The sequence below is a fragment of the Erythrolamprus reginae genome, chromosome 3, assembly GCF_031021105.1.
Source record: "Erythrolamprus reginae isolate rEryReg1 chromosome 3, rEryReg1.hap1, whole genome shotgun sequence".
NCBI classification, from domain to species: Eukaryota; Metazoa; Chordata; class Lepidosauria; order Squamata; family Dipsadidae; genus Erythrolamprus; species Erythrolamprus reginae.
In genome coordinates this window covers 257,327,878-257,351,046 of record NC_091952.1, presented here as the reverse complement: position 1 = coordinate 257,351,046, position 23,169 = coordinate 257,327,878, and the positions used below count along the sequence as shown (strand labels likewise).

The 23,169-nt window shown below is 43.2% G+C and overlaps 1 protein-coding gene across 1 annotated transcript; it reads right to left on the bottom strand.

Moving 5' to 3' along the window:
* Window positions 1-741: 741 nt before the first annotated feature.
* LOC139166044 (uncharacterized) lies at window positions 742-3,319 on the bottom strand. The gene is made up of 2 exons (XM_070749305.1): window positions 3,232-3,319; window positions 742-3,106 (listed from the first exon to the last, which is right to left on the bottom strand). The coding sequence occupies exon 2, from the start codon at window positions 2,965-2,967 to the stop codon at window positions 1,951-1,953; it is 1,017 nt and encodes a 338-aa protein (XP_070605406.1). The 5' UTR covers window positions 2,968-3,106; window positions 3,232-3,319; the 3' UTR covers window positions 742-1,950.
* Window positions 3,320-23,169: the final 19,850 nt, after the last annotated feature.

The following is a 23,169-nucleotide window of genomic DNA, read 5'->3' as shown; positions in this document are numbered from 1 at the left end:
CAACTCGTTGGGTGCGGTTGGTCAGCCAACTGTTTATCCATCTACATGTGTAGTAATCTACTCCATTTTTTTCTAGTTTGTGGATTAGGAGATTGTGGTCGACTTTATCGAAAGCCTTACTGAAGTCCAAGTATATGAGGTCCACTGAGTTGCGTTGGTCAACTGACTTGGTTATGGTGTTGAAAAATGATATGAGATTGGTTTGGCATGATTTGTTTCTGATGAATCCGTGCTGGCTATTGGATATGATCTTGTTTGTTTCTAGGAAGTGGGTAAGTTGTTTTTTGATTATTTTCTCCAGTATTTTTCCAGGTATAGAGGTCAGACTGATTGGTCTGTAGTTACCTGGGTCGGTCTTTTTGCCTTTTTTGTGGATGGGGACTACGTCAGCTCGCTTCCAGTCTTCCGGTAGGTCTCCAGTGATCCAGGATATTTGGTAGATGAGGAGGAGTGGTTCCGCTATGGTGTCTGCCAATTCTTTTAGGACTTTGGGGTGAAGTCCGTCTGGCCCTGGTGATTTGTATTCGTTGAGTTCCCTCAGGTAGTCCCTCACTGTGCTTTTGTCTATGTTGAGTTCGGTTCTGGGGCAGTTTGTTGCAGTTAAATTGCAGATTGGTTGGAGGGAGGTTCCCTTTTGTGTGAAGACTGTTGCAAAGTAGGCGTTGAGTAGCTGTGCTTGGTTATTGCTGTCTGTGATTTCTCTACCCTCTTCGTTTTTTAGTGTGACGATTGTTTCTTTGATTTTCTTCTTATTGTTGATGTGTTGGAAGAATCTTTTTTTGTTGTCTTTGACTTCCGCTGCAAGGTGTTATTCATATTGTGCCTTTGCTGTTTTTATTTTTTGTTTGCAGGAACTGGCTGTTTGCTGATATTCTGCTTTGGTTATGAGTCCTTCTTTCCATTGTTTGTACTTAGCTTTTTTTCCTTTTATGTCATCTGCGAGGGCTTTGTTTAGCCATGCAGGTTTAGTTTTGGTTTTCCTGTTTTTCCTTTTCATGGGGATTGCGTTGTTTTGGGCGTCTATGATGCTGTTTTTTAGGATCACCCAGGCTTCCTGAGTGGTTTTTCCTTCTAAGAGTTCGCTCCAGGGGCATTGTTCAAGGTTCGCTCTGAGCTTGTTAAAGTCCGCTTTTCTGAAGTCTGGGACTGTAGTGGTGTTGGGTATAGTAGCTAGTGATTGCACTATGTTGAATTTGAGGATGACGTGGTCGCTCTCTCCCAGTTTCCCTTCTTCTTCTGTTCCCTCTATTGTTTCTTCCCTGTTTGTTAGTATTAGGTCTAATATAGCATTCCCTCTGGTTCCTGTTTCAACTTTTTGGGTTAGAAAGTTGTCAGCTAGACTGGAAAGAAATTTGGCAGACTTTCCGCTTGGTGCTGAGTTAGTTTTCCAGTTGATGTCTGGGTAGTTGAAGTCCCCCATTATTGTCGTGCTGTGTTTGTTGCATATGTCTGTTAGTTGGCATGTGAAGAGGTCGTCCATTGTGTCTGTTTGATTGGGTGGTCTGTAGTATACTCCAATTGTGGTGTTGCTCTTTTTTTCTTTTATGTTGACCCATATGATTTCTAGGGGGTTATCATCTTTGGTTGGATGTAGTTCTGTGGCAGTGTAGTGGTCTTTGATGTATAGTGCAACACCTCCTCCTTTCTTGTTTGACCTGTTCTTCTTGAAGAGGTTGTAACCCATTATCTGTGTGTTCCAGGCGTGTGTTTCGTCCCACCAGGTTTCTGTGATTCCAATTAGATCATATTGGCCCTCGTGTATTAATAATTCCAGTTCGTCCTGTTTGTTTCCCAAGCTTTGTGCGTTCGTGTACAGGCATTTTAGATGTTTGTGTTTGTTTGCAGGTAGAAATTTTTTAATCTCAGGTTTGTTTGTAGGCTTGTCCCGTTCCCCTTCCTTGTTTTGTTCAGTGTTTTGTCGTATAGTTTGGTCACCCTCCCCTCTCAGAGCTAGTTTAAAGCCCTCCTGATGAGTTGGGCTAGTCGGTTGCCTAGGAGGTTCTTCCCCGCTCTAGTGAGGTGTAGCCCGTCGCTTGCTAGAAGCCCTTCTTGGAGATAGTGCAGGCCATGGTCGAGGAAGCCGAAGTTCTTATGGCGACACCATCCTTTAAGCCAGTGATTTATCTGCGGGATTTTGCGTTCTCTGGTGGGGTGTCGTCCTCTAGTGGGGAGGATGGAAGAAAAAACAACCTGAGCACCTGTTTTTCTGATTGTGTTGCCCAAGTGGTCATAGTCTTTCATAATTTGGTTCATGTCTTTCCCTGTGTCGTTGATTCCCGCATGAATCACCAATAGTGGGTAGTAGTCCGTGGGTTTGAGTATTTTGGTGAGGTTTTCAGTTATGTCAGAGATTTTAGCTCCAGGGAGGCAGCACACCTCTCTAGATTGGTTGTCTGGTCTGCAGATGGGAGGCTCAGTTCCCCTGAGGATTGAGTCTCCAATTACCAGTACTCTCCTTTTCTTTTTGGCTGGCTTGGGGTGAGGGAGGTTAGCTTCTGTTGTTGAGGCTTTTGGTGGAGTTGTGTTGTGCTTGGTTCTTGGTGGTTCTTTGTCAGATGTTTGCAGGTTTTCTTGTTCCGAGAGTACTGAATATTTGTTGCTTGTAGGCAGTGGGGTTGGGAGGAGGAGGGTTGGAGTTGGTGGAGGCTTGTTTTTTCGTCTTAGGGTGATGTGTGTCCAGCTATTTACTGTTTCTGGGGCGTGGATTCGGCTTAGCTCCTCTGGGGTGTTGGTTTTGTTGGGAGTCTGATGGATTTTCTCGTTGTGATGTTGGTGCTTCAGGGTTGTTAGGTTTTTCTCTAGGTTTTCGATTTTTTCCTCAAGTAGCTGGATGAGTTTGCATTTGTTGCAGGTAAAGTTTTGGAGGTTCGAGGGGAGGAGTGAGTACATGGAGCACAAACTGCAGCACACCATGGATTCAGTTCCGTCTTCATCTATGCTTGTTCGGGGAGTGACTTCTGTGTGCATGGTTGGTGTATCTTCTCTCTCTCTCTGTTGTTCTTTATGTGTGTGGTAGGTTGCAGGGTGGGTGCGGGAGAGTGCAGAGGTGACATGTCTGCTCTTGTTGCTGGGTTGGTGATTTCCTCTGCTTCCCTGGTCAGCAAACCTGGTGTTCTTTTGCCTCACGGTGAGCTTTTAGCTTCTTCCCAGCATGCACCAGGAGTATGCAAATTACCCCCTGAAGCTCAGATTCCTGGGTGGTGAGTTCCTCTGCTTCCCTGGTCAGCAAACCCGGTGTTCTTTTGCCTCGCGGTGAGCTTTTAGCTTCTTCCCAGCATGCACCAGGAGTATGCAAATTACCCCCTGAAGCTCAGATTCCTGGGTGGTGAGTTCCTCTGCTTCCCTGGTCAGCAAACCCGGTGTTCTTTTGCCTCGCGGTGAGCTTTTAGCTTCTTCCCAGCATGCACCAGGAATATGCAAATTACCCCCTGAAGCTCAGATTCCTGAGCTTTATCGTAGGCTCTTTAGCCTAATTATCCCCTGAACAGCTGTACGCTCTTATCTCCTTTGACACCTGCACAACTGATCCCTTCGTCTCATAATTCTGCGCACAGGGGGATCCAAGATTGGGTCATCCATGATAGCATCCCCTTCAGAGTCTGATGACTCCCTATCTGGAGAACCGGCTGGTGGGCTGGATGCACCTATCCCCCTGTCTGCATCTTCTCCCCCACTGTCTGCCTCTGCTTGTGAGCCAGTTTCACTGTCTGATTCAGTTGGCAACCAGACAGGTCTCCGATAAACCGAGGATTCCCATAAATCTACATCAAAAATCCCCAGCTGCAGGAGCTGGCCCAGAGCCAACCACAACATCTAGTGGCAAGCTGTTCCACTGATTAATTGTCCTCACCATTAGGATAGTTAGACTCCATCTAGCCAAACCCAAATCCTGCAACTGTTCTTTATATATTTTAGTCTCCAGGCCTTTAATCCTCTTTGTTGCTCTTCTCTGCACTGTTACCGAAGTCCCAACATCTTTTTTTGTAATGTGGGGACCAAAACTGGATGCAGGATTCCAGGTGTGGCCTTACTAAGGATTTATATACAGTGCTAATGATTATGATTGTTTCGTCCTCTGGATGCTTCAGGAAAGCTTCCCTGAAGCCTCGGAGGCAAAAAAAATATCACCCAACAGATAAACCGGAAGTTCGGAAAAACAGACTTCCTGTTTGCCACTTGTTAGGCCGGGCCCTGGACAATTAGCCCCCAGTGAGTTTGGAATGAGTTTCAAACACACACACGCAATCACAGGGAAAATGAAAGCAAGTTTATCAAGCAATCTTGTAAACACAAACGCTGAGAGGAGCCAAATTTCTCTCACCTGATAAAAGTTCTTGAATGCGGCAGCTGCCAAAACAAAAGAGCAGATGAGACGTCTGTAAATCTCCACAGCCACCCACGCCAAATAATCCTCAAGACACTTTAACTATGAAGTGTCCAAAGTACAGTAGAATTCCTTGAATAATACGAGCTATAGCAATGTTCGTTCAGGAGTCTCTTTCTCAAACGGATAAACACACACAGCTCACACTTCCCAACGCCCGTAATTTATCACAAAACACATTAATACAATTGCCCTTGAACAGGTGTGCTCACTTATCTTCTGAGATGCCTGCGCAACTGATACCTTCTTGCCATAAGCCTGCGCACACGGGCATCCATAAGTGGGTCCTCCTCTGATTCTGTTGACTCACTAATTGGAGCACTGACTGGTGGGCTGGCTGCACCCATCTCCCCGTCTGATTCCTCTCCCCCACTGTCTGTCCCTGGCTGTAAGTCAACTTCACTGTCTGATTCTACTGGCAATAAAACAGGTCTCTGATAACCTGAGAATTCCCCTAAACCAACATCCAAATTCCCCGCTACAGGAGCTGGCCCAGAGCCAACCACAACACCACTGTGCTGTTTTTGGCACTCCGGAGGGATCAGGGAAGCTTCCCAAAAGCCCCAGAGTGCAAAAAACAGCACAATGGGTACACCAGAAGTGTGTTTTCCGAACTTCCGGTTTGTCCGTTTGGCCATTTTTTTCACCTATCATGCTTCCGAAAGGGTCTCCTGCTTGAGCAGGGGGTCAGACTAGAAGACCTCTAAGGTCCCTTCCCAATATTATTCTGCAATTCTTTTAATCAGTGGAACAGCTTGCCACCAGAAATTGTGGGCGCTCCATCAGTGGAGGTTTTCAAGGAGAGACTGGATAGCTACTTATATGCTGCCCATGGGAATGGGTGGCATATATTAAATTAAATTAAATTACTTGTCCTGCTTTAGTAGGGGGTTGGACTAGAATACCTCCAAGGCCCCGACCAGCTCTGTTATTCTGAACTTTAAGTCGTGCCTAGCAGCACCTCGGGCTCCCCAACAACTCCAGACTCTCCCAAGCTTTCTCCGGCTTCTTGGCATGAAAGGAAAATTCTTACAGAGTCAATAACCGCTCAGCATTTAATTTTCCGCCTTCAAATTTTAATCAGAGACCGGCTCCAGCTCTCATTAGCTCGATTCGAAACGGAGAAGTCAAATTAATTGAGCTAATTGGAATTGGCACTCGTATTCAGAGAAAGTTACCATCGCTGGAAGGAGAACGAGGTGCTTTCTAGGAAAATAATTGCATGAGCCGCAGGGGAGAAGAGGTCAAAAAAGGCAAGATGGCAGCTGAAACGCATCAAAAAGGGGCGGAGCTCTCATTGTAGAATAGAATAGAATGGAAGAGAAGAGAATTTTATTGGCCAAGTGTGATTGGACACACAAGGAATTTGTCTTGGTGCAGATGCTCTCAGTGTACATAAAAGAAAAAGAGACATTGGTCAAGAATCATTTTGTGCAACACTTAATGATTGTCATAGGGGTCAAATAAGCAATGAAGAAACCATCAATATTAATATTAATATTAATCAATATTGACCCCTATGACAATCATTAAGTGTTGTACCACATGATTCTTGACACATGTATATTTTATTTTATGTACGCTGAGAGCATATGCACCAAGACAAATTCCTTGTGTATCCAATCACACTTGGCCAATAAAATTCTATTCTATTCTAATAAAAATCTTAAGGATACAAGCAACAAGTTACAGTCACACAGTCCTAAGTGGGAGGAAAAGGATGATAGGAATGATGAAAAAAACTAGTAGAAATAGAAGTGCAGATTTAGTAAAAAGTCTAACAGTGTTGAGGGAATTATTTGTTTAGCAGAGTGATGGTGTTCAGGAAAAAACTGTTCTTGTGTCTAGTTGTCTTGGTGTGCAGGGCTCCGTAGCGACGTTTTGAGGGTCGGAGTTGAAACAGTTTGTGTCCAGGATGCGAGGGGTCCGTCAATATTTTCCCCACCCTCTTTTTCACTCGTGCAGTCTACAGGTCCTCAATTTAAAAAAACCACACACAACAATGCCACGGAGGACTTGATTTACAAGTCAAGAATATGCAAAGCTGGGGTGATTTCGGCTCTTCCCCGATGAAAGGCTGGATCTGTATCCAGGGTTAGGGTCTCAGAAACAGCTCCCAGGCCCCCCAGAAATGGTTAGATCAGAGCCTGCAACAAAAGCGGAGCCCTTCACTCCCCTGGTTATCCCTAGAAGATGTTTTGGTTTAAGCCATGTGGGAATTTTGATAACAGGTATTTAGAAATCTACCCCATACCCCAAGAAACATTTAAATATGTTAAAGGGTTAAATAAGGTCCAGGAGGGAAGTGTTTTTAATAGGAAAGTGAACCCAAGAACAAGGGGACACAATCTGAGGTTAGTTGGGGGAAAGATCAGAAGTAACATGGGAAAATATTATTTGACTGCAAGCGTAGTAGATGCTTGGAACAAACTTCCAGCAGATGTGGTTGGTAAATCCACAGTAACTGAATTTAAACATGTCTGGGATAAACATAGATCCATCCTAAGATAAAATACAGTATAAGGGCAGACTAGATGGACCATGAGGTCTTTTTCTGCCGTCAATCTTCTATGTTTCTAAGGATGAGGATGAGGAAGAGGAAGAAGAGGAGGAGGCGGTAATAGTCTTGGGTTGGAAGGATGCGACAAAATGGACAATGCAAAATTGGTACCGGTACATGGTGGATCATATTCAATTTGAGATTATGGACAAAAGGATGAACTCAGTTAATGAAACTGATTTGCGACAACTGATGGGACGATGGGACAAGGTAAGACGATATGTATATGGTTAGTAGAATCCGAGACCAAGCTACAAGGAATAAATTGGAATCACTTTATAATATGTAAACATATATTTTGCACTTGAGTTAAAATGGTATATATAAGAACCCCCCCCCCCCAAATTTGGTGGTGGGGTGTGAATGTTTGTCTGGTGGTGGGCACCAACCAGAGCGCTTGTTGTATGTTGTGGGTGTGTTTATATTGTATAAAATCAATAAAAATATATTTTAAAAAAGAGGAGGAAGAGGAAGACGAAGAAGGGGAAGAGGTTGAAGAGGAAGAGGAGGAAGAAGAAGGAGGAGGGGGAGGAGGAGGGAGGGGAGGGGAAGGGAAGTTGAAGGGAAGGGAGAGAGAGAGAGAAAGAAAGAAAGAAGAAAAGAAAGAAAGAAAGAAAGAAAAATTTCTCTCCACCAGCTGTTTCAGCAAGCATCCAACCAACAGCCCAGCACCACACAGAGCCCAATTCCTCCCTAATTAAATTTAACGAGATCTTTTATAAGCAAGATGAAATTCCCCAGCCCAGCCAGAGACGGGGCCTCCTCCCCTCCTTCTCAGCCAAGGCCTCCTCTTCTGGGTCACAAGGTAAGCAGAGGCTCCAGCCGCCAAGGTGAGCCCCGGAGGGGACCCCGCCAGCAAAGGCCTCACCCAGCTGCTCTCGCCCGAGTGATGCCTGACTCTTCTCTCTCTCTCTCTCTCTCTTGTTTTTTCTTTCCCTCTCTCTTTTTCTTTCTCCCTCTTTCTTCCTCTCTTTCTCTTTCCCTCTTTCTCTTTATCTCTCTCTTCCTTCCTCTTTTTTATTCCATTTCTCTCTCTCTTTCTTTCTCTCTCTCTCCATCTCTCTTTAATTCTCTTTCCTTCTCTATCTCTCTTTCCATCTTTCTCTCTTTCTTTCTCTTTCTTTCTCTTTTCTCTCTTTCTCTTTCTCTCACTTTCTCTCTTTCCCTCTCTTTATTTCTCTCTCTCTTTCTCTCTCTCTTTTCTTTCTCTCTATCTTTCTTTAATTCTCTCGTTCCTTCTCTCTTTCTTTCTCTTTCTTTCTCTATTTTTCTCTCTTTCTTTCTCTTTCTTTTTCTCTCTCTCCCTTTCTCTCTCTCTCTCCTGCTCTTCTACATTCCTTTGCTCCCTCCTCTGCACTGTGGTTCTTCCCCCTTCTCCCCCTCCCCCTTCCGCTCCCTGCCAGATTGGCTGTCACTTTAATTATCTCACGGCCTCCAGACGCTGGCAGGTAACCCAGCCAGATTCAAGCATCAAAGCATTAACCAGGTCGGAATCGGCGTCGGCGTCTCTGCCCGGGTTTCCCTGCACAACGTTGGTTGCTTTCAATTAAGACGTGAAGGAGAAAGTTGCTCTTCTCTGCACTTTTTCTAGAATCTCAACATCCTTTTTGCATTGTGGAGACCAAAGCTGAATCCAAATATTCCAAGTGTGGCCTTACCAAGGCCTTATAAAGTGGTATTAACCCTTCGTGTGATCTTGATTCTCTCCCTCTGTTGATGCAGCCTAGAACTGTGTTGGCTTTTTTGGCAGCTGCTGCACATGGCTGGCTCCTATTTAAATGGTGGTCCACTAGGACTCCAAGATCCCTCTCACGGTTACTACTGTTGAGCAAGGTAACACATACACCGTACCTTGCATTTTGTTTTTCCTGCCTAAATGTAGAACCTTACATTTTAATTTCCACCCATTGCTTCTTGTCCTACCCTCAGGTGCTTTCGAGAATGGGTTGACTCCTTCTTCTTTGTGGCCACCCCTGAGAAATTGGAAGGCTGCTATCATGTCTCCCCTGGTCCTTCTTTTCATTAAACCAGCCATGTCCAGTTCCTGCAACCGTTCTTCCTAGGTTTTAGCCTCCAGTCCCTGAATCATCCTTGTTGCTTTTCTCTGCCCTCTTTCCCGAGTCTCAATAATAATAAAGAATGAATCTAAAGGCAAAGTACTGGTCCGTATTAATGCTTCCTGCCACCCTCCACCCTCCCCTCAAGCCAAGCATTTCCAAAAGGTCCCCCCCCCCCACAAGTGCCTTATGAAATAATCAGAGTTAGCAGCCACGGAAGGATGGAGCGGGGGGGGGGGAGTCCACCGAGGAGGCACTGCAGAGGAAACTGTCTAAAAGGGCTTTCAAAAGAATGGCCCCATCAATTTGTCAGCAAATGGGTCGTGTGGTCCTTTTGTGCACACACCCTCCCCTCCCCCCTCTCTCTCTCTCACACACACACAGAGGGAGAAAGAGACACTCGCAGACAAGCACATGTTGGTGTGATGTTTCCTCTGCTTCTTCCAAAATTTCAACTGACCGGGGAGAAGTTTTGCCCCGTTTTATAAAGACAGGTGGAAAAAGCAGATTTCTATCCAGGAGGGGTTTTTGGGGGGGGGGCAGGGGAGGAAGGTGTCTGATTAAACACACACCGCTCTCCTGGAGGGAAGAGAGAGAGGAAGAGGAGGAAGAGGAGGGTCGTGGCCTCTTCTGAATTTTTAATTTTGACATGGTGTTTTTATGTGTTAATATTTTATTATACACTGTCAGGAATGCCTCGTTGACAAAATGCATATAGGAAGTTGAAATATTACATATATAGAATCTATCTGTCCATCCATCCATCCAGGATATCTCCGGGACCGCCTTCTGCCGCACGAATCTCAGTGACCGGTCAGGTCCCACAGAGTTGGTCTTCTCCGGGTCCCATCGTCACTAAACAATGTCGTCTGGCGGGACCCAGGGGAAGAGCCTTCTCTGTGGCGGCCCCGGCCCTCTGGAACCAGCTCCCCCCCAGATATCAGAGTTGCCCCCACCCTCCTTGCCTTTCGTAAACTTCTTAAAACCCACCTCTGTCGTCAAGCGTGGGGGAACTGAGACATCTCCCCCTATGTAGTTTTAGTGCATGATATGACTGTATGTATGTTTTTTATATTGGGGTTCTTTGCTTTTAGATTTTTAAATGTACAAGTGTTATTTTAGATTTTGAATTATTAGATTTGTCAATGTATATTGTTTTTGTCACTGCTGTGAGCCGCCCCGAGTCTGCGGAGAGGGGCGGCATACAAATCTAATTAATAATAATAATAATAATAATAATAATAATAATAATACATCCATCCATCCCTATCTATCTATCTATCTATCTATCTATCTATCTATCTATCATCTATTTATCTATTTATCTATCTATCCATCCAACCATCCATCTGTCCGTCCATCCGTGTGTGTGTATTTGTTTTCATAGATTGATATGCCAAGACCTACATATATATAGCTAAATTGGAATCACAGAAAACCCTCTTTTCTCACATTGAGTCCTGCCAGCCTTTGGGACTCAGGGATGCCTTTTTAAGCAGGGCTGGTTTGACTAACTGTCCCGTTGCCAAAAAACTATGGGTAGCGGCTCTTTCTGAGTGATATCTTTTTTTGCAATTAGATTCTGTATGGAGGCCTCTCCTCCTCCTCCTCCTCCTCCTCCTCTCCCTCCATCTCCACCTCTGTCCCTCCTCTTCTCCCTCTCCTCCTTCTTCTTCCTCTCCGTGCTCTTCCTCCTTCTCCTTCTCTTCTTCTTCCTTCTCTCCCTCTCCTTCCTCCCTTCTCTCCCTCTTCCTTTGCCTCCCCCCTCCTCCACCACCTCCATTTCCACTTCTGTCCATCCTCCTCTGCCTCTCCTTCCCCTTCCTCCTTCTCCCTCTTCTTCCCCTCCTGCCTCCTCTTCCTCCTCCTCCTCCTCTTCTTCCTCCTCCCTCACCTCCAACTCCACTTCTGTCCCTCCTCTGCCTCCTCCTTTCCTTTTCCTCCCCCTTCCTTCTCCTCCTCCTCCTCCTCTTCCTCTCCCCTCTTCCTCATTTTCTTCTTTTTCCTCCACCTCCTCTTCCTCCACTATCTCCACTTCTGTCCCTCCCCCCCTTCTCTTCTTCCTCCTCCCTTCTCTTCCCCGCCTCTCTTCCCTTCCTGCTTCTCCCTCTGCTTCCTCCTCCTCTTCTTCCTCTTCCCCTCCTCCTGAAATTATCCCAACCCTTCCTGGCAGGTGTGCTTTGCACAATGGCCTGTGGATTTATCCCTCGGAAAGGCTGCAGCGATCAAAGGCCGCCACAACAGCTGAGAAAAAGGGGGGGGTGAAGAGGGCGAGTGTCCAAGGCAGCCCCTCTCACAGCCCCTCTGGGAGGCCTCCGTCTTCTTCCTAACAAAAGCCAGCACATCTTCCTCCAGGTGAGGAGGAGGAGGGAAGGTGGAGACTGGGAGAAAGAGGAAACCCAGAAGCATCCGTATCAGGTTGCAGCCTTGGGGGTCTTGGGCTCTCTGACCCCCCCCCCCTCCAGCTTTTCCTGAAGCAGTTTTTATACCCTCTGTCTGGCTGCCAAGGTTCCCCTTCACTGAACACCTGCATCCAGATGTGGGTCCCCAGACGCTCTCTGATGCTTCCTTACCTGACCAGGTAACATCATCAGTGCCAGAATAGAGCAGAGAGGAGGAGGAGGGGGAGGATGGTGGTGGGATCATAGAAACATAGAAACATAGAAGACTGATGGCAGAAAAAGACCTCATGGTCCATCTAGTTTGCCCTTATACTATTTTTTGTCTTTTATCCCAGGCATGTTTACATTCATTCATTCATTCATTCATTCATTCATTCATTCATTCATTCATTCAATTTTGTCCAATACACAATAATATACAATGAAGCTTATAGTACAGAAGATACATGAGTTATAGGAGAGACTATAGGACAGGGGACATAAGGCACTCTAGTGTGCTTATGTACACCCCTTACTGACCTCTTAGGAATCTGAAGAGGTCAACCGTGGATAGTCTAAGGGTAAAATGTTGGGGGTTAGGGGTTGATACTACGGAGTCCTGTAATGAGTTCCACGCTTCAACAACCCGATTACTAAAGTCATACTTTTTACAGTCAAGTTTGGAGCGGTTAATATTAAGCTTGAATCTGTTGTGTGCTCTTGTGTTATTGTTGTTGAAGCTGAAGTAGTCTTTGATAGGCAGGACATTGCAGCATATGATATTGTGGGCAATACTTAGATCATGTTTAAGACGTCGTAGTTCTAGGCTTTCTAGGCCCAGGATTGGAAGTCTAGTCTCGTAGGGTGTTCTGTTTCGAGTGGAGGAGTGAAGGGCTCTTCTGGTGAAGTATCTTTGGACATTTTCAAGGGTGTTGATGTCTGAGATGCGATATGGGTTCCAAACAGATGAGCTGAATTCTAGGATGGGTCTGGCGAAAGTTTTGTAAGCTCTGGTAAGTAGCGTGAGATTTCCAGAGCAGAAGCTACGTAGGATTAGATTAACAACTCTTGAGGCCTTCTTGGCGATATTGTTGCAGTGGGCTTTGGCACTTAGATCTTTAGTTATTAGTATTCCAAGGTCCTTGCCCGAGTGGGGGTTATCTGGGATAATTTGTTTATTCAGTTTGTATTTGAAGTTCTGATTCTTTTTGCTGATGTGTAGGGCAGAGCATTTGCTGGTTGAGATTTGGAGTTGCCATGTGTTGGATCAGTCAGAAACAGAGTCTAGATCTTTTACCCAGCTGATAAAGATTGTAGAGGACCTGTTGGTCCATTAGAGACCATTAATGGGCAGGAGGAAAGCCATTAAAGTTACTTTGCAGCAGGGGTTGTTGCTGTCTTTATTCTGGCAACGGCACAGAAAAGTCCCTACAGCTTTCATGGCAAAAGTAGTTCCTGTGTGCCCATCCCTCTATTGCGATCCACTCAAGAATATCTTCCGCCCTTTCATTAATGACTTTGATAGGAAACCAAAGTGCTTTGGTCCTGCTGCCAACTTCTTGGATGATCCAGATCTCCTCACCCAACCGAGGGAGGAGGACCTTTTAAAGGCTTTGGAGAAGGACCACGCCAGTTGCCAGCCCTTCATTAATTAAGTCGTTCGACCAAGAATTTGAAAGAAGACAATGAATCTCATCAATAGAAATAGCAACAGTTCACAAAGGTTGGTAGGAGCAAATAGAAATATAGATTATTTCTACAGCAAGGAAAATCCCAGACTCTAGAAAGAGTGCAGAGAAGAGCAACCAAGAGGACGAGGGGACTTTAGGTTAAAACATACAATGGACAGGTGCAGGAACTGGGCATGGCTACTCTAGGCAAGGACCAGGGGAGACAGGATAGCATCTTCCAATATTTCAGGGGCTGCTCCAGAGAGGAGGAAGGGGATCAAACTATCATATTTTTTCAGAGTATAAGATGCAGCCTTTTCCTCCCTAAAAGAGTCTGATAATCTGGGTGTGTCTTATACTCTGATTGTAGCTTTTTTTGAGCTCTAACTAGCTGCAAACGATCTTCCCAGCCTTGCAGGCTCTTTCATTGTTTCTCTCTGCGAAGAATGTTTTCCAAGCCCTGAGTCTTTGCAGGGTTTTTCATTTCTCTAACTTGTTCCGAGTAAGTTTCTTTCTAGCCCTAAGCAGCTCCTAACGATGTTCCCAGCTCTTACCGACTTGCAAGCTCTTTCACTGTTACTCTCTGCAAAGAATGCTTTCCAAACCCCATCTTTGTAGGGGGTTTTTTTCATTGCTTTACTTGCTCCAAATGTTTCTTTCCAGCCCTAACCAGGTACTAACAATGTTCCCAGCTCTTACCTGCTTACAAGCTCTTTCATTGTTACTCTCTGCAAAGAATGTTTTCCAAGCCCTAAATCTTTGCAGGGTTTTTTCCCCATTGCTCTACTTGCTCCAAAAGTTTCTTTCCAGGTGCTAATGATGTTCCCAGCTCTTACCGGCTTGCAAGCGCTTTCACTGTTACTCTCTCCGAATAAAGTTTTTTAAAGCCCTAACCAGGGGATAAAATAATGTGCTGGCTAAGGATGAACACGTGGTAAACAGAGAGTTATTGATTGATTTGACTGTGTATGACTGGACTCTTTAACTTGACTACAATATTTGCTAAAGTAAATACTATTTTATACACTTTAATGTACCTGGTTTGTGTGACTGAACTATTACTCCCATCTCTTGCGTATGCGCATCCTTGATAACTCAAGGGTCACTCTGCATACGATTCCTCTGGGCAGGAAGAGAGGGAGGGAAGGAAGGGGAAAACGCTCATTTCCTGGGCTTAAGGGATGTTATGTAACTGTAGCAGCATCCTATCTCCAAGGTCATCGCTGCGGTTCTCTCCGATGACCGACTGCCATCCTAATCAGGGCACCTGCACCATAAGCGATTTGCAAGCCTTGCTCCTTCCTCGCTTGCAGATTTCGGAGAGACTCCAGCCAGGTGTCTCTGTCTGAGCTGCTTCTCTCCTTTCAAGCAAAATGGAAAACCCAGAAGGCTCTTTTCTGCCCCATTCCTGCCATCAAACATGGCTGGCTGGGGAATTCTGGGAGTTGAAGTCCACCATATCTCAAAATAACTGAGAAATACTGGACAGCTGGGGAAATTTATTACTTATAAATGTAAATAAATTGATGGATGGATGGATGGAATGAAAGATGGATGGATGGATGGATGGAAGGAGGGGTTGCCACAGAGAGGATGGGGTCACTCTATTCTCTAGGGCACCAGAGGGCTGGACGAGGAACAACGGCTGGAGGCTGACCAAGGAGAGATTCAACCTAGAAATAAGGAAGAACTTCCTGACGGTCAGAGCGATCAACCAGTGGAACAACCTGTCTGCAGAGGTTGCGAACTCCCCAGCTCTGGACACTTTCAAGAGGAGATTGGACTGCCACTTCGCTGGGGTGCTTTAGGATTCCTGCTCAAGCAGGGGGTTGGACTTGATGACCTGCATGGTCCCTTTCAACTCTAACAATAAATAAGTAAAGTAAAAATAAATAAAGGAATGAAAGATGGATGGATGGAAGGAGTGAAAGATGGATGGATGGATGGATGGATGGAAGGATGGAAGGAAAGATGGATGGCTGGTTGGAAGGAATGAAGGATGGATGGAAGGAAGGAAAGATGGATGGATGGGTGGATGGATGGATAGGATAGATGATAGATGATAGATAGATAGATGATAGGTAGGTAGGTAGGTAGATGATGGATAAGGGAACTAGAGCAATATAATACCAACGAGTCCTCGAGTTACAACAGTTCGTTTTAGTGACTGTTCAGAGTTACAAACCGCACTAAAGAAACATGACTTATGACTATTTTTCATATTTACGACCCAGGCGGAAGGGGGGTTGGAACTTACTGCTCCCGCTGGTGCTGATATGTGCGCAGCTCCAGGGTGACCAACGGATGTGGGCAAGTGTGCTCATCGGAACAAGATTTGGCTTCTGCACATGCGCCGGGGTGGCGCAGCAGATAGAGTGCTGTACTGCAGGCCACTGAAGCTGACTTGTAGATCTGAAGGTCAGCAGTTCAAATCTCATCACCGGCTCAAGGTTGACTCAGCCTTCCATCCTTCCGAGGTGGGTCAAATGAGGACCCAGATTGTGGGGGCAATAGCCTTGCTCTGTTTAAAAAGTGCTATTGCTAACATGTTGTAAGCCGCCCTGAGTCTAAGGAGAAGGGCGGCAGAAAAATCGAATAAATAAATAAATAAAATCTTGTGAGCAGACTCGCCCAGGCAAGTGAGATCTTGGCGAGTTTTTTGCTGCCGCACATGCGTGCAAAAATTGCCGACACCTTTTTCAAACGTGCGTCGTCTGGCAAAATTTTGCTTCCTGCGCAAAAGCCAAATCTTGCTCTGACGCGTCACTTAGCGGCGGAAATTTGGGGGCTCCATTCTGGTTGTAAGTCGAAAACTATCTTTAATTTCATTTCTACAATTCAACAGTAAAACTGCTACAAGTTGGAAGCCACAGAGACATTACAAAACAAAATTATAATATTGCCAACATGAGCAGGTGTATTTATTGACCAAAGAAGTTAGAAGTCAGACCAGAATATTAAAACACCTTGTTTATTTATTTTCACGAGGAGAATTTAGCATTTCTTCTATGCACAGATGTATGGAGTCTTTTTTTGTTTTGATGAGGCAAATGAGCAACTCCTTCCCTGGAATAGCGAAAGGATGAATCCTTGCTGCAAACACATCTCCATATCACAGCAAATATTTCTATTTGGGATTTGTATTTATTTATTTTCATTATCAAAATGGGTGAACAGTGCAGTCAGGCGGTAGGGAAAGCAAGTAGGATGCTTGGCTGCATAGCTAGAGGTATCACAAGCAGGAAGAGGGAGATTGTGATCCCACTGTATAGAGCGCTGGTGAGACCACATTTGGAATAATACTGTGTTCAGTTCTGGAGACCTCACCTACAAAAAGAGATTGACACAATTGAACAGGTCCAAAGACAGGCTACAAGAATGGTGGAATGTCTTAAGCATAAAACGTATCAGGAAAGACTTCATGAACTCAATCTGTAGAGTCTGGAGGACAGAAGGAAAAGGGGGGACATGATCGAAACATTTAAAGATGTCAGAGGGTTAAATAAGGTTCAGGAGGAAAGTGTTTTTAATAGGAAAGTGAACACAAGAACAAGGGGACACAATCTGAGGTTAATTGGGGGAAAGATCAGAAGCCACGTGAGAAAATATTATTTTACTGAAAGAATAGTAGATGCTTGCAACAAACTTCCAGCAGACATGGTTGGTAAAGCCACAGTAACTGAATGTAAACATGCCAGGGATGAACATAGATCCATCCTAAGATAAAATACAGAAAATAATATAAGGGCAGATGAGATGGACCATGGGGTCTTTTTCTGCCGTCAGTCTTGTGTGTGTCTATCTTTCTTTTGCATCCATGGAAAAGCTGGGGCCACAAGAGGAAACCTGGAAGCCACACACTAAATTAACTCTTATTAAAGGACAACTTTCAGGGAGGGTTTTTTTTTTAATATTTTAATTTTAATTTTCATACTTTTCACACTTAACCCTCCCTGACTTTCAGGGAGTTTTGCATAACACTGAATTGTCTGCAAATTATGAATCAAAACACAGAACCGTCGCTTCAGTCTGTTAGTCCATGTCAATTATTAAATTAAATTAAAGAAAGTCAGGTGGGCTGTTTAATTCAGGTGAGGTCTCCCCAAATTCAGTGAGATGTATTTCGGTGCTGCTCACTCTGACGTTCCTAAAAACACAAATAGATAAAACTAAGGAGGAAAATTCCAAGGTCAGCATGTTGAAATTTTTTTAATTTCGGTTTTACAAAGAAGACACCAATGCAGGTGTGAAAGTTTGTAGTACGATCTGCTTGCGTGTTAGGGCTGAAATCCTAAAACCAGGTGGAAAAAGCATCATTAACTTTAACATGGTTACAAACTAGGTAAACTTATACAGGGAAGGTTAGAAGGTTATTTCATATAGCTCCAATAATGGCATTGAATTTATTTTTATTCACTCTATCACATTAAAATAATAATAATAATAATCAAAGGAAATTGGTACTGATAGTCCTGGACTTACAACTGTTAGTTTAAAATTTCAAAATGAGAATGGTATTAAAAAAGTGACTTATGACTTTTTTTCACACTTATGAACCAATATTGGGTTTCTACCTGGACGGAGGGGGGACACGGTATTCCAGTAGCAAAAATGGAACTTTGCGCGCAACTCTGGGAGATTTCCCACGCATGCGCGGGAAGCAAAATCTCACGAGAGGATGCGCGGGTGTTGAGATTTGGGCAATTTTCAGCAATTTCTTGCCTCTGCGCATGCATGGAAGCAAAAAACTGCCAAAATCTCATGAGTGCGCATGCGCAGAAGAAAATCGGGTGTGCCTGCACGCCGCCGGAGATGCAAAGCGGTGCACAGATTGCCCCGGTAGCAGCAGGAATTGGCAACCCTTCACTGTTATGAACATTGCATACAATGAAGGGCTGCAAAAAAAATTACTACCACACTGTGGGCGTGGCTTGCTTTGTGGGCGTGGCTTGCCAGCCATGTGACCAGGTGGGAGTGGCTTGATGATCATGTGACCAGAGGATAGCTTAAAGGTCATGTGACTGGCTTAAATGTGGCCAAATTGACGTCACTCATGTCAAGGGTTTGGGTTAGGGTGCCTGGCCTCTCCTCGCCTCAGAGAGAGACAATTTCCATCTCTATTTACCATTACTGAACACCCAACATATACTATTTAATTCAATGTATATATAGAAACATAGAAACATAGTGAACTCCTCTAAGTTCACTTTCACCCTCTTTTATATTATCACGTCTATTTTTCGTCCTATGTGTTTGTGTATTGGATGAATGAATGAATGAATGAATGAATAAATAAATAAATAAATAATAAAATAAATAAAATAAAATAAAATAAATAAATAAATAGAAGATTGACGGCAGAAAAAGACCTCCTGGTCCATCTAGTCTGCCCTTAGACTATTTCCTGTATTTTATCTTAGGATGGATATATGTTTATCCCAGGCTATGTTTCAATTCAGTTCCTGTGGATTTACCAGCCACGTCTGCTGGAAGTTTGTTCCAAGGATCTACTACTCTTTCAGTACAATAATATTTTCTCACATTACTTCTAATCTTTCCCCCAACTAACCTCAGGTTGTGTCCCCTTGGTTCTTGTGTTCACTTTCCTATTGAAAACACTTCCCTCCTGAACCATATGCCATATGAGTACATACATATTACACACAGGCACACAAAAATATGTACATTATCTACTATATAAACTGTATGTGTATATACCCACACATGCACAGTTCTTCTAAAATTCTACACATTCAATAACTGGATAGAAAAAAAAGAAGAAGAAATTGAACTAATATTTAAGGGAAAGAAATGAATTAACAAAAACAGAATTGTAAAGTATTAATCATTAAATAAATTCAAATGAATTTGTATATATATAGGTATGTTTATATGTCTTGTTTTGTTTGTTTGTATTACAATACAAATTTAAAAAATTTGGGGGGGGAAATAAACACATTCAACCTCATTTACTGCGATAGGAAAAACAGACCCAGAGCCCAGAAGGGAAAAAAAGAAAAATAAAATCAAATTTTTTCTACCGGTTCTGCGTACCTGACCGTACCTGTAGGAGTGCATCACTGGTTGCATCCTCCCATGATTAAAGTTCAAAGTTCAGAGGGAGAGCAATTCTCAGAGTTGTCCTGGGGTAAGATGGGTGGGCCAATATTACTATTAAATGGAATAAATCAATGATATGGATAATAAAATAAATAAATTGACTTTCAGGAAAACCACTCGCTTTTTGTGTTGTTGTTTCGTTTTACGTACAGCCACAGTGTTCAAGCAAGCAGTCATATTGAAGATTGATGGCGGGCAAACAAATCTAATAGTATAAAATTAAAATAATTAAAATTAAAATAATTAAAATTAAAGTTCCTGTCATACTAAGAAACTGAATATACATATACTGAATATACTGGATATATACTGCTCAAAAAAAAAAAGGGAACCCTGAAAGAACCCATCCTAGATCTGAATGAATGAAACATTCTCATTGAACACTTTGTTCTGTACAAAGTTGAATGTGCTGACAACATGTGAAATTGATGGTCCATCACTGTTGCTTCCCAAGTGGACAATTTGATTTCCCAGAAGTTTGATTTACTTGGAGTTATATTGTGTTGTTTACATGTTCCTTTTATTTCTTTTGAGCAGTGTGTGTATATATATATATATATGTATCTAACATATATTTGCTGATAATGAAAAGGACAAAAAATGACACATCGACAAAAAATCGCACAAACACACATTTCCAACAGTATTTTTCTTTTTTTAATTATTGAAATAGTCAGGCATATCACTAGGGAGCAAGAAAAGCACAAAGTGCCACTTGCTTCATAAAGCTTTTGTCTTGAAAATCAGACCTGAACTTTGTAGAAATCTATAGAGCTCAGGATTTTATACACTCCCACAGAATAACAAATCAGAAGCCTTTTTATCGATAAAGCCATCGATTCGCCTGTCCGTTTATATTATATTACGGATATAATTTCTCCAGTGACTCAACAGAAAGAGATAAATGAACGCTTAACAAATTACTGATCTTTATATAAACAAGATTCGTCGCCGCCCCAGATAAAAGCAAAATTAAAAATTGCATTATAAACAACCACTCTGAATTAAGCCCAAAGCGTTTCATTTGTAAAATGCAGGATATGCATTAATTAAAAAAAAAACCCTAGTATACTAATATTGTAATTATTACTGCAATCACAACAATAGCAATATAAGCTGCCATAGAAACAGGATTCTAATGGTATGAAATTTTGGAGAAATAAATGAGAGATACTCTCTCTCTCTCTCTCTCTCTCTCTCTCTCTCTCTCTCTCTCTCTCAGTTTGCTGATGTCTTCCAAAAAGCCACAAAAAATAATGATGATTATTAAAAAGTTTCCCTTCAGAATCTCTGGGGAGGATAATGCTGTTTCCTTCGCTTGATGGACCTCAACCATAGAATAGAATAGAACAGAATAGAATTATTTTATTGGCCAAGTGGGATTGGACACACAAGGAATTTATCTTTGGTGCAGATGCTCTCAGTGTACATAAAAGAAAATATAGATTTGTCAAGAATCATGTGGTACAAAAACTAATGATTGTCATAGAGGTCAAATAAGCAATGAAGAAACAATATTATTTTACTGAAAGAGTAGTAGATGCTTAGAACAAACTTCCAGTAGACGTGGTCGGTAAATCCACAGTTACTGAATTGAAACATGCCTGGGATAAACATAGATCCATCCTAAGATAAAATACAGGAAATAGTGTAAGGGCAGACGAGATGGACAAGGAGGTCTTTTTCTGCCATCAGTCTTCTATGTTTCTATGTTTCTATGAATGAGGAAGGGAGGGAGGGAGGAAAGAAGGAAGGAAGGAATGAAAGAGAAGGAAGAGGAAGGAAGAGGAAGGAAGGAAGGAAGGAAGGAAGGAAGGAAGGAAGGAAGGAAGGAAGGAAGGAAGGAAGGAAGGAAGGATCCACAGTAACTGAATTGAAACATGCCTGGGATAAACATAGATCCATGCTAAGATAAAATACAAGAAATAGAATAAGGGCAGACTAGATGGACCAGGTCTTTTTCTGCCGTCAATCTTCTATGTTTCTATAATATTAATAATAATATTACATTACATTTATGCTTCAGGAAATCCTACTTCTATGTATTTAAATTCAAATTCAGAATAGAGCTGGAGGGGATCATAGAGGTTTTCTAGTCCAACCCCTTGCTTAGACAAGAATTCCTATTCCATTTCAGACAAGTGGATTTACAATCTCTTCTTTAAACACCTCCAGTGATGGAGCAGCCACGTCTGTATTTTATCTTAGGATGGATCTATGTTTATCCCAGGCATGCTTAAATTCAGTTACTGTGGATTGACCGACCACGTCTGCTGGAAGTTTGTTCCAAGCATCTACTACTCTTTCAGTAAAATAACATTTTCTCATGTTGCTTTTGATCTTTCCTCCAACTAACTTCAGATTGTGTCCCCTTGTTCTTGTGTTCACTTTCCTATTAAAAACACTTCCCTCCTGAACCTTATTTAACCCTTTAACCTGTTTAAATCTTTTGGTCCTGTCCCCCCTTTCCCTTCTGTCCTCCCTACTCTACAGATGGAATCAATTTTCCCATGCCTGGCGACAAAGGTGACTTTTAAACAACCAGCGAAAGGCGAGGAGGGTGGGGGCAGTTCTGATCTCCGGGGGGAGTTGGTTCCAGAGGGCCAGGCCGCCACAGAGAAGGGACCCGGAGAAGGCCAACTCTGTGGGACCTAATCGACCGCTGGGATTCGTGCGACAGAAGACGGTCCTGGAGATATTCTGGTCCGATGCCATGTAGGGCTTTATAGGGTAGGGCTTTATAGGGTCCTATTCTTTTTAATATGTTTGTGAGTGACATAGGGGAAGGTTTGGTAGGGAAGATTTGCCTATTTGCCGATGACTCTAAAGTGTGCAATAGGGTTGATATTCCTGGAGGGGTCTGTAATATGGTAAATGATTTAGCTTTACTAGATAAATGGTCAAAGCAATGGAAACTGCAGTTTAATGTTTCCAAATGTAAAATAATGCACTTGGGGGAAAGGAATCCTCAATCTGAGTATTGCATTGGCAGTTCTGTGTTAGCAAAAACTTCAGAAGAGAAGGATTTAGGGGTCGTGATTTCTGACAGTCTCAAAATGGGTGAGCAGTGTGGTCGGGCAGTAGGGAAAGCAAGTAGGATGCTTGGCTGCATATCTAGAGGTATAACAAGCAGGAAGAGGGAGATTGTGATCCCGCTGTATAGAGCGCTGGTGAGACCACATTTGGAATCCTGTGTTCAGTTCTGGAGACCTCACCTACAAAAAGATATTGGCAAAATTGAACGGGTCCAAAGACGGGCTACAAGAATGGTGGAAGGTCTTAAGCATAAAACGTATCAGGAAAGACTTAATGAGCTCAATCTGTAGAGACTGGAGGACAGAAGGAAAAGGGGGGACATGATCGAAACATTTAAATATGTTAAAGGGTTAAATAAGGTCCAGGAGGGAAGTGTTTTTAATAGGAAAGTGAACACAAGAACAAGGGGACACAATCTGAGGTTAGTTGGGGGAAAGATCAAAAGCAACATGAGAAAATATTATTTCACTGAAAGAGTAGTAGATCCTTGGAACAAACTTCCAGCAGACGTGGTTGGTAAATCCACAGGAACTGAATTTAAACATGCCTGGGATAAACATATATCCATTGTAAGATAAAATACAGGAAATACTATAAGGGCAGACTAGATGGACCAGGAGGTCTTTTTCTGCCGTCAGACTTCTATGTTTCTATGTTTCATTACCAACACTTTGAATTGTGACCGGAAACTGACCGGCAGCCGTACAGCCATGCTTTTCCCAAATAAAACAGCCTTGGGTCGTTTGGATCACGGTGCCAAGAAGGGTAAACTGCAATCTAGAGAAAATATATTTATCTTCTTGGCACCAGAAGCCGAGAGTGAGTCAAGGCAAGGACGGTCCTGCCAAAAATAAACCACCCCTTTTTCTCCGTCAGCCGAAAAAGGGGGGAGAGGAAGCCCCTTCCCCAAGTGATATGAAGAGAAGGACTGAGATGTCATCCTCACACCCAGCCACATCTG

Bases quoted from the DNA above. Each gene is read 5' to 3' on its own strand.
- LOC139166044 (XM_070749305.1), bottom strand. From the start codon at position 2,967: ATGCACACAGAAGTCACTCCCCGAACAAGCATAGATGAAGACGGAACT.